Genomic DNA, 16,750 nt, shown 5'->3' with positions numbered 1-16,750 from the left:
CTATGGAAACAGTGCATAAATATCGTCTTTTATTCGAACACAATTTTGTTTAATTCGAAGAAAAAAATCCAGAATGGACATGAGTTTTACAGTGAAATGTGGCAAAGGCGGAACGAGCCTGTACTGTAACAAATTGACCTGACCATAGGGGTTGGAGGCTGGAACCGGGAATGCATTGTATCTCCTTATCGGAGAAAGTGGTCCCAGTGCGAGTTGACAACCCTTGGAGTGTCATTCACCTCGAAAGTGCAGTTACCGTACTCAGTTAAAACGGTCACTGTGCATTGCTTTTCACAAACTCCGAAACCCCGATCTTTCACTTTCGAGAGCTAAGAAGATTCATTCAGGGACACCAAAATGTGCATGGTTCTCTGTTTGATGCATTAAATAAACTGGAGGACTTTACAGTAACCCAGAAAATCAATAAAAAGATGCAGACTAAAATCACATCCTACTTAACAAAGGCCTAGTAAGGTATGTTTTTTAACTACTGTATGTGTTGTGCATAAATGTTTACTAATTACTGTACCGTACTGTATTTATGTAATAGGCCTATCATTATACAGCACTGTATTTTCTTGTATTGTAATACCCTGTTGTCTTGAAATGTTATAGTAATACATAGTACATACAGTACACCTGTAGTTTGCCTTCTGCAGTACCAATTTTTTAATTCTTGTATTATAATACCCTGTTGTCTTGAAATGTTATAGTAATACATAGTACATACCGTACACCTGTAGTTTGCCTTCTGCAGTACCATTTTTTTAATTCTTGTATTATAATACCCTGTTGTCTTGAAATGTTATAGTAATACATAGTACATACAGTACACCTGTAGTTTGCCTTCTGCAGTACCATTGTTTTAATTCTTGTATTATAATACCCTGTTGTCTTGAAATGTTATAGTAATACATAGTACATATAGTACACCTGTAGTTTGCCTTCTGCAGTACCATTTTTTAATTCTTGTATTATAATACCCTGTTGTCTTGAAATGTTATAGTAATACATAGTACATATAATACACCTGTAGTTTGCCTTCTGCAGTACCATTTTTTAATTCTTGTATTATAATACCCTGTTGTCTTGAAATGTTATAGTAATACATAGTACATATAGTACACCTGTAGTTTGCCTTCTGCAGTACCATTTTTTTAATTCTTGTATTATAATACCCTGTTGTCTTGAAATGTTATAGTAATACATAGTACATATAGCACACCTGTAGTTTGCCTTCTGCAGTACCATTTTTTTAATTCTTGTATTATAATACCCTGTTGTCTTGAAATGTTATAGTAATACATAGTACATATAGTACACCTGTAGTTTGCCTTCTGCAGTACCATTTTTTAATTCTTGTATTATAATACCCTGTTGTCTTGAAATGTTATAGTAATACATAGTACATATAGTACACCTGTAGTTTGCCTTCTGCAGTACCATTTTTTTAATTCTTGTATTATAATACCCTGTTGTCTTGAAATGTTATAGTAATACATAGTACATATAGTACACCTGTAGTTTGCCTTCTGCAGTACCATTTTTTTAATTCTTGTATTATAATACCCTGTTGTCTTGAAATGTTATAGTAATACATAGTACATATAGTACACCTGTAGTTTGCCTTCTGCAGTACCATTTTTTTAATTCTTGTATTATAATACCCTGTTGTCTTGAAATGTTATAGTAATACATAGTACATACAGTACACCTGTAGTTTGCCTTCTGCAGTACCATTTTTTAATTCTTGTATTATAATACCCTGTTGTCTTGAAATGTTATAGTAATACATAGTACATATAGTACACCTGTAGTTTGCCTTCTGCAGTACCATTTTTTAATTCTTGTATTATAATACCCTGTTGTCTTGAAATGTTATAGTAATACATAGTACATATAGTACACCTGTAGTTTGCCTTCTGCAGTACCATTTTTTTAATTCTTGTATTACAATAGCCTGTTGTCTTGAAATGTTATAGTAATACATAGTACACATAGTACACCTGTAGTTTGCCTTCTGCAGTACCATTTTTTAATTCTTGTATTATAATACCCTGTTGTCTTGAAATGTTATAGTAATACATAGTACATATAGTACACCTGTAGTTTGCCTTCTGCAGTACCATTTTTTTAATTCTTGTATTATAATACCCTGTTGTCTTGAAATGTTATAGTAATACATAGTACATATAGTACACCTGTAGTTTGCCTTCTGCAGTACCATTTTTTTAATTCTTGTATTATAATACCCTGTTGTCTTGAAATGTTATAGTAATACATAGTACATATAGTACACCTGTAGTTTGCCTTCTGCAGTACCATTTTTTTAATTCTTGTATTATAATACCCTGTTGTCTTGAAATGTTATAGTAATACATAGTACATATAGTACACCTGTAGTTTGCCTTCTGCAGTACCATTTTTTTAATTCTTGTATTATAATACCCTGTTGTCTTGAAATGTTATAGTAATACATAGTACATACAGTACACCTGTAGTTTGCCTTCTGCAGTACCATTTTTTAATTCTTGTATTATAATACCCTGTTGTCTTGAAATGTTATAGTAATACATAGTACATATAGTACACCTGTAGTTTGCCTTCTGCAGTACCATTTTTTAATTCTTGTATTATAATACCCTGTTGTCTTGAAATGTTATAGTAATACATAGTACATATAGTACACCTGTAGTTTGCCTTCTGCAGTACCATTTTTTTAATTCTTGTATTATAATACCCTGTTGTCTTGAAATGTTATAGTAATACATAGTACATATAGTACACCTGTAGTTTGCCTTCTGCAGTACCATTTTTTTAATTCTTGTATTATAATACCCTGTTGTCTTGAAATGTTATAGTAATACATAGTACATATAGTACACCTGTAGTTTGCCTTCTGCAGTACCATTTTTTAATTCTTGTATTATAATACCCTGTTGTCTTGAAATGTTATAGTAATACATAGTACATATAGTACACCTGTAGTTTGCCTTCTGCAGTACCATTTTTTTAATTCTTGTATTATAATACCCTGTTGTCTTGAAATGTTATAGTAATACATAGTTCATATAGTACACCTGTAGTTTGCCTTCTGCAGTACCATTTTTTTAATTCTTGTATTATAATACCCTGTTGTCTTGAAATGTTATAGTAATACATAGTACATACAGTACACCTGTAGTTTGCCTTCTGCAGTACCATTTTTTTAATTCGAATTTTTCCATAATTCGAATTTTTTCTTATGCCCTTCAGATTCGAATTACACAAGTTTCACTGTATCAGTAAAGTCAATGAGAATCTTCGAGCTAATGTGGCCAAAGTACCATCTTGCTAATATCTAATTCATTAAGGAAAGGTAATCGCAGTTCATAGAGCGTTATTAAATAAACAATCCGAAAATAAAACCAAATTCCAAACCAACAACTGAAATGAAACCAACCGACTCAACTGGACATCAAAGCATACAGCCTCACCAAACACTGGCACAACAAATATACAAATTAATCATCAGATGGAACAAACTAACAGTTATTATTCAAATCCTTCAAAGAAACTAAGAAAACAATCACTAAATCACACAAACAAACAAAATCAGACATAGGGGAGAGTTGGGTAATATCGGACAGTGCGTTTCTTTCATCTACCACTAGATGATAGTACCTGAATAACATGGTTACGTTTCTGTATGCGACATCACAGAAACGTAACCAAGTTATTCAGGTACTACCAACTGGTGGTAGATGAAAGAAACGCACTGTCCGATATTACCCGATGTCCGATACTACCCAACTCTCCCCTACCAGTGAATCAACTCGCCAAACCATGTAGCCAAGCAAACTAACAAACTCGCCAACAACTGAATCCAAGTAAACAAAAATTTAACCAACCCAACGGAGTAACCATACAATACAAAGCAAATTCACCAAACATTCATACCAGACCAATCAACAAACCACAAAACCAACTTGCCACTCAGCTAAAGCAAGCAGGTACTAAATCATACAGCAACAAACATAATCATCCAAATTGTTCAACCAAACCATGGAATCAACCAGCCGAGTCAAACCAAACTAAGCAAACAACCCACCAAATCATTCATACCGAGCGTTCATTTCAAAACTTCCCAGTGTAAATGAATATATAAAATAGAGAGAGAACAGAAATCATCCTTATTGATTAAATTTAGGAAATTACACAAAATAAACTGTTTTCATCCTACAATTAACTCAAGGCTTCTAAACTTCTCAGAGGTTGCATTATTATCGAGCTTGTCGGCGAGGGATTGACGGGGAAAGGAGAGGGATTCTGACGTCACAAGATAGCTAAGCGCGCCAAAGCTCAAATGCTTCAAAGCAGTATCTCGTGTTTTTTCTTGTTTATGTTGTTTAAAATGAATTATGCCAGGTCAAAGGTGTGCTGTTACGGTATGCAACAATTCTAACGATAAAAATACCATTCCTAAAGATTTAGGAATTAGAAAAAAATGAGTAATTGCGTGCAAAAGACAGGATAAATTCAATCTTGATACAAGCAGAGTATGCTCTGATCATTTTAATGATGGCGATTTTGTTCATGATTTTCGAGCAGCTTTAATGAAAATAAAGTCGAAATGACCGAGAATGTTAAAGCCTACAGGTAAGTTTAAATAAATCACATAGGCCAGTATAAGTAGCCTATGATAATACCATCTTTGTATCCACGACGAAGGCGCCCATTGTTGGGTGACGTTTGAGGGGTGAATAAACTGTATAGAACGGTTATGTATTACGAATTTATGTTGCATGCCGTAATAAATAGTTGTGTTTTACAGTGAATGCGTGTTATCACTTGACTACCTCGACTCCCAGATTACCATCCTGATCATAACGATTCATGGCAGGGTTACTTTATTATTTAAATGTCTTGTTTTCCATCTAACAAGTTGAGACGTTTAGAGAAGACAGACAAATCTAAGTTAAAAGAAGAAGGCCAGAGGATGTGTCAGTGGTAGCAGAGAGTGGTTCATGTATGTTAACCTATAAATTATTTTCTCTCTTTTGTAATCTCTGCTGGGTCGTAGCCTACATAACTTACAATAATAATAATAAAATAATCATGCTACTTATACTAACAATCGCAAATCAAAGGGGTGGAGGGTTAACGACTGATACTAGTGATGTTTTTTCACTATATATCTCATTATGTTGATTTTATATTAACGATTTACGACATTTTGTCATTATGGCATAATCAGTGCGTTAATCATAATAGCCTTCAGTGACAGTTCATTGTTGAATTATAATGATTATTGTAAATGAACGTTTTCATTACCGGTACATGCCCCTTTTTGCAAACTTTAGAATGAGATATTAAAATCAATCAATGTTAGAATTTTTATAAACATACATTTAAACAAAAACCCTACCATCTTGGCGGAATATTATAAAAAGAACCAAAGAATATGTCGCAATGTTCGTACATAACGTTCCACGTGAAATTTTATTGTTGATTGTACGGTCAAAACTAGGTTCCTTATACGACTCTAGTTTGTGAACACAAGACTGGAAACTATCAAACGAAAACGGACGTCAGACACTGAGAGAAGACGAATTGTTAAGAAATACAAAAAATAATACAGTGACAAATGTAAGTACAGCTTTTATATACACGGTACAAACACTTTCAACGTATTTATTTCATTCCATGATATGTACACACTTGGTTTATATTCCTTGTAATGTTTTTATTTGAGGCGATTATGTTTATAATGCACGCTTATCATTGAAAATAAAGGACCAATCAGCATGGACTCTTCACCCGTCATCAGCCAACTAGCTATTTGATTGGCTATTGAAAAACGAGATAACCTATTGAGAGTATAGAAGCCTTGCAATTAACTGACAATAATAACAATCCAAGTTGTCAGGCGACGATAGAAAACAAAAGATGCGAAAACTAATGAATAAGATGTATAAACAATTGAATACTCTTTCAAATTTAAGTACCACAAGACAGGGGTGCCGTTTGAAATTTAAAAGTGGGGATGGCTGGAGGTGAGGAGGTGAAACTTAATAATCAGTTAAGACTGGCTTTAAACTTCCCCCTCAATATCTAAATTGACGTGTTTTTGTTTAACTAAGTCCTATTTAAATTATATAGTTATTTAGACTGGGAAGTTTTGAAATGAACGCTCTGTATAAAACTAGCAAATCAACAAAATTAACATCTAACAAAATTACCTATTTACCTACAAACCTAACTTTCTACATGCCTGCTGTCTGCAAACGTGCTCATGCACTAAGCATCGCGAGTCAACTGTTTATTAAAGTGGAGCTCTCTTATTATTTTCTGCAGTTATTAGCCAAATGACGCGAATTGATTCTCGGCTGCTCTGCGAAGTTCCAATTTTACCGAACCCAAATCGATTAATCAACTATTTTACGGGACCCACCCAATCTAATACACAGAAATAAGGATGTCCATACATATTCACACACCCTCCATCAAAAACTTGCACACACTTGCCTACCTTTAGTCTTAGTGACACATTCATGAGATGGTTTTTTAAGTAGGTTATTTTACGACTCTGTATCAATATCTTAGGTTATTAAGGCCCGATTGTATAAACCATTTAATCTTAGATCAGAGGTTAAATTGATCCTTGTTTCAGCTGAACTTGGAATTTTGTGTTGTATAAAGTCTAATCTGAGATTAATTTGTCTCAAACTAAAGTCAACTTTGACTGAAGAAATTTCTCCGATTAAGTTAGATGATCCAAGTTCAGTTATTTCTTTTCTGTTTGAAATATACGAGTGACAGATTGTGCAAATAAAATATCCATTATTATTAATATTAATAGATATGATAGGTACATTTATATATATTTCTTTCAATTTCTTGCCTTAATACACAAACATTCTTATATTTTATAAGGCTCTATCGTGTTCAGCAGTATCAAATAACATAACCTATAATTATATTATGTTTATAACAACCATTAATTATTAATGGATATGATAGGTACATTCATAAATTTTCAATTAACTGTATTACTAAACGAAAATTGTCGTTTTATAAAGCTTTATTATGTTTAGCAGTATCAAACACCATAACATGATAACAACTTGGAGAACAGTCAACCTTCTTCTTATTGTCCGCCATTATTTACATTGCAAAAAAAAACCAGTGTCTCCAACAGAGTGTAATACGGAAAGTCGCGAAAAAGTAGTTGTAAAGTCGCTAGATTTCTCATTATCAACAAAGAAAGATTAAATTTTGTCACTATGGGGTGCTAAAAAGGTCACTAAATCCCTATTTAAGCAATATAAAAGTTAAAAGAAATTGTTGTTGAAAAAGAGTTAAAATCGCTAGGTTGGCAACACTGAACAAACCTGTATAACATGGTCCGCGCATCACGTATTTCACCTGTTTATGCGATGTTGCCAAATCCTTTTCACGTGAACTTAGATTGCATTTGAACCAAGGTAATTTGATGGCAGAAAAGTTTTATACAATAGAAGAAGTGTCTGAACTCGGTTTACTTTTCGATCTTCGATCAAAGTTGATCTTTAGTCAGGGAGTTTTATACAATTGGGCCTTAGCGTCTGAATGAGATGAAGGTGATAATGCCGGTGAAATGAGTCCTGGGTCCAGCATCGAAAGTTATCCAGCATTTGCTCAAATTGAGTTGAGGGAAAATCCAGGAAAAAACCTCAACCAGGTAACTTGTCCCGACAGGAATTCGAACCTAGTTTCGAGGCCAGACGCGCTAACCGCTACTCCACAGGTGTGGACGAGATGGTATTGCATACCCCATGGATGAGAGATATTTTCTTTTCCTTTTTCTCACTTCTTTGTCTACAGCTTCTCGATAGCCGATCTTTGCAACCGATGTCTTCCGCTGTTATAAATACACGAGTCTTATCATTTTCCGTAATCTAGTAGTTACCGTGTTAACCGTTGAGTCAAATGGGAAATAAATCGAACACAGACGTTAGTTTTCGTCAAATTCTATTTTATTGCTTGTTTAATGGTTTCCGTAACCCACAGATTCTCTGAAATCTTTCATAGAGTTAAACACCGGTCGTAACTGATTATTTCCTGTACAACTTCAGTTCTGGAGTTTGAATCGATTTTACTAAGCTACGTTACTCACAGTCCTCCAATTATTTTCTTGAGTGGCAGAAATGAGTAAGACAATTTTGTCATCTTACATTTCCGACGCCATCGTGGAATTTTTGGCCAGCCGGACACGACATTTGACGTTCGATATTTCTATTATTCTTATCTCAGGACACACGCACATACATCATACATATAATAATAATAATAATAATAATAATAATAATAATAATAATAATAATAATAATAATAATAATAATAATCCATTTTGAATCTTGCGTACACTACTTTTAACACTTGAATATAAGTAATTGATTAACTTGCGGACTTACTCGTGTTAATTATGTACGTCTGTGCGGCTTACAGCTGTTTCGGTGCTTCATCACACCATCCTCAGAGCCTACTAGATCTCGGCGTCATCTCGTACTTCTCTGGTTGTTGTGTGGGTGCGTTTGATTGTTGAAAAGTGTTGAAAAGTGGAGTCAAATAGTGTGTGTGTACTGAAATTGATCTGTGTGTTGAGAATTTGATCGGGGTGTGTTTTAGTGTATTTGTATATTTCGTATTGTTCTAGTGCGTTGAGTTTTTGGTTCTTGGGTTGTATGTGTAGGATTTCCATGTCCGCATTTATGTTACTGTATGTATGGTTAGCATTGGTTATGTGATCGGCGTATGTAAAAAGTCACATGTAATAGTTGCGACAAGTTCTACATTGGACAGACAGGCAGATCATTCCAAACACGCTACAAAGAACACATTAAAGCAATAACCAGAGGACACAATACATCTACAATTCATCAGTGCGGTTTTCGGCGTAATAGATCGACTATTGATCAGATTTTTTGTATTCGACAGATAATGGAGAAAAAATGGGAGTATAAGGGTACAGTACATCAGTTATTCATAGATTTCCAAAAGGCATATGACTCGGTTAAGAGAGAAGTATTATATGATATTTTTATTGAATTTGGTATTCCCAAGAAACTAGTTCGATTAATTAAAATGTGTCTCAGTGAAACATACAGCAGAGTCCGTATAGGTCAGTTTCTATCTGATGCTTTTCCAATTCACTGCGGGCTAAAGCAGGGAGATGCACTATCACCTTTACTTTTTTACTTCGCTTTAGAATATGCCATTAGGAAAGTTCGGGATAACAGGCAGGGTTTGGAATTGAACGGGTTACATCAGCTTCTTGTCTATGCGGATGACGTGAATATGTTAGGAGAAAATCCACAAACGATTAGGGAAAACACGAAAATTTTACTTGAAGCAAGTAAAGCGATCGGTTTGGAAGTAAATCCCGAAAAGATAAAGTATATGATTATGTCTCGTGACCAGAATATTGTACGAAATGGAAATATAAAAATTGGAGATTTATCCTTCGAAGAAGTGGAAAAATTCAAATATCTTGGAGCAACAGTAACAAATATAAATGACACTCGGGAGGAAATTAAACGCAGAATAAATATGGGAAATGCCTGTTATTATTCGGTTGAGAAGCTTTTATCATCCAGTCTGCTGTCCAAAAATCTGAAAGTTAGAATTTATAAAACAGTTATATTACCGGTTCTTCTGTATGGTTGTGAAACTTGGACTGTCACTCTGAGAGAGGAATATAGGTTAAGGGTGTTTGAGAATAAGGTGCTTAGGAAATATTTGGGGCTAAGCGGGATGAAGTTACAGGAGAATGAAGAAAGTTACACAACACAGAACTGCACGCATTGTATTCTTCACCTGACATAATTAGGAACTTAAAATACAGACGTTTGAGATGGGCAGGGCATGTAGCACGTATGGGCGAATCCAGAAATGCATATAGAGTGTTAGTTGGGAGACCGGAGGGAAAAAGACCTTTAGGGAGGCCGAAACGTAGATGGGAGGATGATATTAAAATGGATTTGAGGGAGGTGGGGTATGATGATAGAGACTGGATTAATCTTGCACAGGATAGGGACCGATGGCGGGCTTATGTGAGGGCGGCAATGAACCTTCGGGTTCCTTAAAAGCCATTTGTAAGTAAGTAAGTATGACTTTCCTTTCCTCGAACAGCACTATTCTTCATTAAGTATATAATTCCCAGTACTGTATAATCATACATTATTTTATGCTCGACCATGCCGAAATGTAGTAATTATACACCTGGTAGCAGTCCTTTAATGCATGTCATTAAAGTACACCTACTCATTAAAGTACAGGTCTTCAGCCAATCACAAGTCAGCTTTGTATCGTTATATCGATTATTCTCGGATATGCAATCGACAGGCAATTAGCGAAAAGTCACGGAGGTTGGAAATCCAATACTGTCGCAGAAGGTTATGTTCTGTTACTATAATAATTAGCGTTAATTGTAAATAATATTCAAATAAATTCAATTTGTCATCTCGTTTTTCAATTCTAAATCATTTCCAGGTTATATCAGACTAATGTTCATTCTTATTCTGTGCCAAGGTCAATGACATTCGGCCTCGGAAAAAATCAATACTTTCGCGTCTGCGCACATCTCACAATTCAGGTCAGTTCGCACATAGTCATAAAAAGACCTAATTTTCAATACTTTCAAGTTAGAAATATGGTCGAGCATAAAAAGTCGTATGAAACTTGCCTATAATGGTAATTAGGACGCTCGTATGAAAATTATGAAACTCGCTTGCGCTCGTTTCATAAACAATCATACTTGCGTCTTAATTACTACTTGCATAATGTACTATTAATTCATTTTAATTCTGTAGATTGCTGTCTTCTTAACAAGCTCATCTTTGGCACACAAGATTTCCACTCATACAAGAATATAAACAAAACATTACTTTACATTTTCATCTGTTTATAAATATGAAATGATTTAAGATGTGTAACTGTTACATTTATAGGTTACGGCGAAGACTGTAGTACAGATGATGACTGTTTCGGAGGGTTCAGCCATGAAACTCTGTCTTGTGTGAATAACAAATGTACCTGTTCAGAAAATTACTACTTAATTGGAGCTGATGACTGCAGAAAGATTGGCACCGCTGGTTAGTACACATTTTCGCAAATTATATTTCGAGAAAATCTTAATTTATATTACGTCTTGTTCATTCATACTCGCGCTTTCTGTGTTATATTAATTCATAACGTTAAAGATCTTAAATGTTTTCTGTGTATTTTTTTCTCGCTGTTATTTATACTTGCTTTAACATCTTTGGACATATCGCGAGTTAATCTTTTGGGTGAAATCACAGTCTACTATACAGGGTGTTTCAAAAATACGGGGCATAATTTCAGGTATGTATTTCCCACATGTAGACAATCAAAATAGTCATTACAATATGTGTCCGGAAATGCTTTATTTCCGAGTTATGGCCTTCACAACATTGAAATTCACCGGAACGTTTTTCTTTCCGCAGGTCGTTGCCGTCAAAGGAGACAATAAGAGGGCACTCTGACAGTTCATTCCGAGGCGAAGGTTACATTCAGTGTTGTGTAGGCGTTAGACTGTGCGACATGTATTCAAATCAAGAGCTGGCAGATATACACTTCATGTACGGTAAGGCGGACGGCAATGCTGCGCTGGCTCGTCGTTTGTACCAGGAGAGGTACCCACAGCGGCAATGTCCAGATCGGAAGACATTTGTACGTCTGTGCGAGTATGGAAAATTTAACTCTCCTGGTTTGGGAAGGGGACGACCAAGATCTACAACTCCAGAAGTACAGGAGGAGATTCTGGAGGCTGTGAACATGACTCCTTCTATCAGCACACGAAGGGTAGCGTTTCAAGTCAATGTTCCTCATACGACTGTCTGGAGACTGATGGAATCCCTTCAGAATCGAATTGTGGCATGTTCTGAGGACATACGCAGTACTCCTGGAGTTTGGGATCGTGTTCGCAGGTCAATGGGACATCGATGAGAGGTCTGTATTCAAGCAGGAGGTGGACATTTTGAACATCTTCTGTAATGACAACGGCCTGCGGAAAGAAAAACGTTCCGGTGAATTTCAATGTTGTGAAGGCCATAACTCGGAAAAAAAGCATTTCCGGACACATGTTGTAATGAACTATTTTGATTGTCTACATGTGGGAAATACATACCTGAAATTATGCCCCGTAGTTTTGAAACACCCTGTATACAGTCGCGAAGCTCAATATGTAGTAAAAATGCAAACATGGGTAGTTGCCCACCACTAGGATCGCTACTATCGTCTCATCATCGTAGATCTCTCTCCTAGTAGACGACAAAATATGTTACACTTTCGTTGTGTTCTTTTGGAAAAATTAACACCTTCCTTCCATTATTGAAATATTAAATGCATAAAGTTAATTTATTATTTTAATGAAGTATATTAAATTCCACCATAAACTCGAAGATACCTGCAAGAAATAGGTTAATATTATTTTTGTTTGTGCAAAACGAACTGAAATTTACTATAATCGCTTCACTCATTCAAGATTATGGCGATAATTAACTATGAAACCAATAAATATTAATTTTCATTTTCCTTTACAACAATAATAATGGAAATATGAATTAATGGAGTAACTTACGTGTACCGGTACTTGCAGTGTAGACTTACGTAGTTAACAAAGTGGGATGAGTTTAAGCAATAATAATCACACCAGAATTGGAAATAAAACGTGATCAATAAATTTGACTTTTTCTACGTCTCTAGTAAAGTAACAAATAAAAATAACAACAAAATTAACAGCTATAATTAAAAACATATTATTTGAAAAAAAAGGCCTAAGCAATAATAATCCCACCAGAATTGAAAATAAAACGTGATCAATAAATTTCATTAAAACGAACTTAATTTTTCTACGTTTCTAGTAAAATATTATTATTCCAATTATTGTATTTTAGCCATTAACATTTTCATTACAACCAATAACGAACATTTCACAAGCATCAATGTGAAATACGCAACGAGCTAGCACTCGATGGAAATACGACACAGTCCAAAGTCGACCGTGGACAGTCTACTGTTTCTGGTTGCTAACCGCTTGGAGCGCTTTATCACGAGATTTGCAAAAAATCACCTCAAGCTTCGCGACTGTATATAGTAGACTGTGGTGAAATCCGAAGGCCTGTGTACTATTGTTGAGACTGGTTCTATTGTTGTGAACTAGATGGCGACTGTATAATATGCAGGCCTACTACTGATTATTCTGTGTATTACGTATTTAAAAATCAACATTTCATAAGATATTAAAATAAGCAGCTGATTTTATGTTAATACTGTTTACAGATGGTGACGATTGTGCTTTTGATAATGACTGCCAATATGAAGGCGGATTTTGTAACACAGCTGACTCAAGAAGTTATGTTTGTACTTCTGCAAATGAAAGTGTACTGTCACTACCTGGTGAGTATCTATATATATAATTTGAACTGGTAATGGAAATTACGGGAAAACGGCTGAACGGATTTTAATGAATGACCCGGCATTTTGAAGCTTGGCATCCAAGAATTTTCAGAAAAATAGCAACTTTCAGTGAAGCGTTAGTTTTCCTACATAATTTTCCAATTTTCCAAAATCCATCTTTCGTCAATTTTGAGAACTAATTATTGCATTTCAGAATAAAACAAAACACACACTACAATAAACAATCGGCTATTACACGAAGGCAGGATTGCTGACATATTTAGAGTTCAAATTCAATTGGTTATTAAAAACTTCAAGACCTACTAAAAATAATTTACAGGTTTGATTCTGTGACGTGCAATTTTCTGAGTACAGGAGTATATTGGATATTAAAATCTACAAAACTTGAGGTGGTTTGATGACATTATTACCATTAGAAATGAAATATTGTTATAGTTAATGCCATGATGTGATTATTTTTCAATATATTAATTCTATATTAATGATATGCAAGTGAAACGTTTTGAGGTTATATAAGTAGATGTAGAGAATGTCTTAAATTAGATCTTGATATTTTCTATAATTTACTGAGTGGCGGCTACAAAACTTACGTAAGATAATATTGTTAATAAAAATCAAATATTTTTATAGTTATTAATGAAGTGGGGTTAGGTCTTTTTCATATACTTAATGGCGGTGTAGTGTAGATATTTATATGCGTCATTCTCTTCAGTATTGGCTCGAGAGAGGAAAGACCAAAAGGTATTACTTACTGATAAAATAAGAGGCCTACAAACCTACAATCGACAATAACCTGAAACAGCTATTGCTTCACTCCCACATGAAAAACTCACTGATCGTCCTGACATTGTTACTTGCGTTTTCGCGTTGAAACTCAAAAACTAAGGTGGATATGTTCAAGAAAAAGTATTTGGCTTAAAAAAAATCTATTCAGAAGGAGTATGTTTCATTATTATGGAAGCAAATAACTTCCAAAATGTCTGGTATTCTTCATTGAAAATAAATCTGGAAAATATTTATTTGAACGTCTAATGAACTTAGTTTGCAGCATTTGCTGCACAATCCACTAGTAACAGTATATTGTGATACACTGGAGCCTGAAGTTTAGGCAGGAAAAATGTCTTGTTTATCCTTTCCTTATAAGGCAGTAGGGAGTGAAGAGTAAGTGAACGAAGGTGAGGTATTCGTGTACTGTTATTTAGAATCTTGGTGTTGTCGGGTGTTTCGTATTGAGCTGAACCACGCTTAAAAGAAAAAATAAATTCGCACTGTATTAGATGAAAACCAAGTTCGCTGTGATGGAAAGACTAAAGAAAGGTGAAAGTGTGGCAAGTTTATCTATAGAACTGTCCATACCAGAGGGTACATTAGCGAAGTGAAAGAGGAGTATTACTGGCAACAGTGATTTTGGTACTATTTCCAGTTCAATACTTGAAAATACAGGGACATCATTTTATTTTTACTTCAATTTTTATTGTACCTCAGTTTTTTAATGTACTTCATTCCCACCCCTTCTACTAACGAAGTTCAACCGTCTTCCACACAGATCTAAGACCGCATATACAGTCATAGTAGCCACAGTACGTTCCAAAAATATGTTCGCGTTTTCCAGTGACGAAAGAGCTTTCAATATTAAATTATTTTCGCACAGGTACTGTCGTCCATTTGCCTACGTCGTATCTCGGTTAACCCCATCAGCTTTTATTCGCCAGCTAGTGGTTGGGCTACCTTAGCTCTTTCCTGAGGACATTAATTTCTGTTAGGAATTGGACGTATACGTAATATTACACAACTGTTTAAAATAACTTAAATAAAAGGGCTTCGTTAAGTAATTAACTGTCACGTGATTTCCCCTCCTTTCTACGACCTTACGACATAACCACTTGGACGGACAGTAGATAGTATGTCTGAATAATTTTATCTTTTCGGATCGGGCAGAAGTGAAGATTGAATTTACTGTACGTAAGGTACTCTTTTATAGAGTAAGTACAGAATTGTTTCAACATGAGTTACTAGTACGAAGAACGAAACTGGTAATTGGGATTAGGTACAATACTCTATAGTGCGAAATATGCACATTAGAACTGAAGCCTGTATCGAAATGAACGGCCACCATATAAAAAAGTGTGTTTAAATATCCATATGATTATTTTTCAATTTAACTTCATTCTCTATAGTGTACGCTAATGTGCTGTAGACAGTATAATATACACTGCATAATGAATACGTCCACACGCACAGCTCAGTTCGTGAGTAAAAACACGCATTGTTAATACTGTACTGTATTTTGATTAAACAAAAACCTAATGAAAATTATTAAACTCAAAAGCGCAATATTTCCTAGTTTACGTAAATGGATGAACTACTTTTCTTCCCTCCTATACCTAGTTAGAGTGATTCGTTTGTATATTAGCCTACGCCAGTATCATTGAACTCCAGTTGTGGAAGGGGATAGCAAACGGCGTTGATCCAGAGGTATAGGCAAGTTAATATTAAAAATGTTAGTAAAAATAAAATGATGTCCCTGTAGAAAAACAGTAAAGAGACCAACTATAAATAATGGACAGATTATGCTCTTTCTTTGTTCTCTCAAAAGGATCAGTATGTACTGTGATATATAAAGGAAGTCTATTTTATGCGGTGGCACAAGCAATAATTAATTTCATTTCATTTATGAGTATATATATATTTTTTTTTAATTCTCTAGAGTGCAGAGTCCTTCCATGAAAAAGATGTCACGAAAGTTTAAAATTCCTTGTTTTAATAATCGTCCATTTACTTATCAGATGTTTAAATTCAACCGCAATACCTATTTGTTACATTCTTGCGATCTAATTTACGAAATTGTCTCGATTCTCTGGTAAAAAATTATAACGAGAACCTGAAATAGTGAACATTGTTCTTGCGGACCCTGTAAGGTGGCTGAGCTCTGAGTCGATGTGCTCCATCCTATACTCCGTCGCGTCGCTCTTATTTCCGGTAGCCAATCACATTGCAGGTCGGCTACATTTAAACGTGTACGTCTTGCCATTCGCTTCTGATGACGTTATGCACTTCCTAAGGCTCGATAAATACTTAATATAATCGCCCGCCATTTTTGTTCTTTCGTTGGCGTTCGCAGAAAGCACACGAGGACATTATTTGCCGCTCAATTATTTGCTGAATTACAGTGCGTTTGATTCATTATCATAGGAGCTACGACATGATAATGTTTAACGGTGCGGCAAATAGATTCCTCGTCTGGTAGCTCGGCAACAAATGAAGAAAAATGGCGAACGATACTACCTAC

At 35.0% G+C, this 16,750-nt stretch overlaps 1 protein-coding gene across 1 annotated transcript in view; it reads left to right on the top strand.

Moving 5' to 3' along the window:
- LOC138697601 (prion-like-(Q/N-rich) domain-bearing protein 25) overlaps nt 1–16,750 on the top strand; it is a 59,259-nt gene that overhangs the window by 13,305 nt on the left and 29,204 nt on the right. Inside the window, exons 4-5 of the mRNA XM_069822982.1 lie at nt 10,971–11,114; nt 13,324–13,440. Of these exons, the coding sequence (XP_069679083.1) occupies nt 10,971–11,114; nt 13,324–13,440 (261 nt within the window). The remainder of the gene's footprint in view (nt 1–10,970; nt 11,115–13,323; nt 13,441–16,750) is intronic.

Source organism: Periplaneta americana, chromosome 4, assembly GCF_040183065.1.
Source record: "Periplaneta americana isolate PAMFEO1 chromosome 4, P.americana_PAMFEO1_priV1, whole genome shotgun sequence".
Lineage (NCBI taxonomy): Eukaryota > Metazoa > Arthropoda > Insecta > Blattodea > Blattidae > Periplaneta > Periplaneta americana.
Note: the sequence above shows the minus strand (reverse complement) of the source record. Positions and strands in the feature narration are given on the sequence as shown.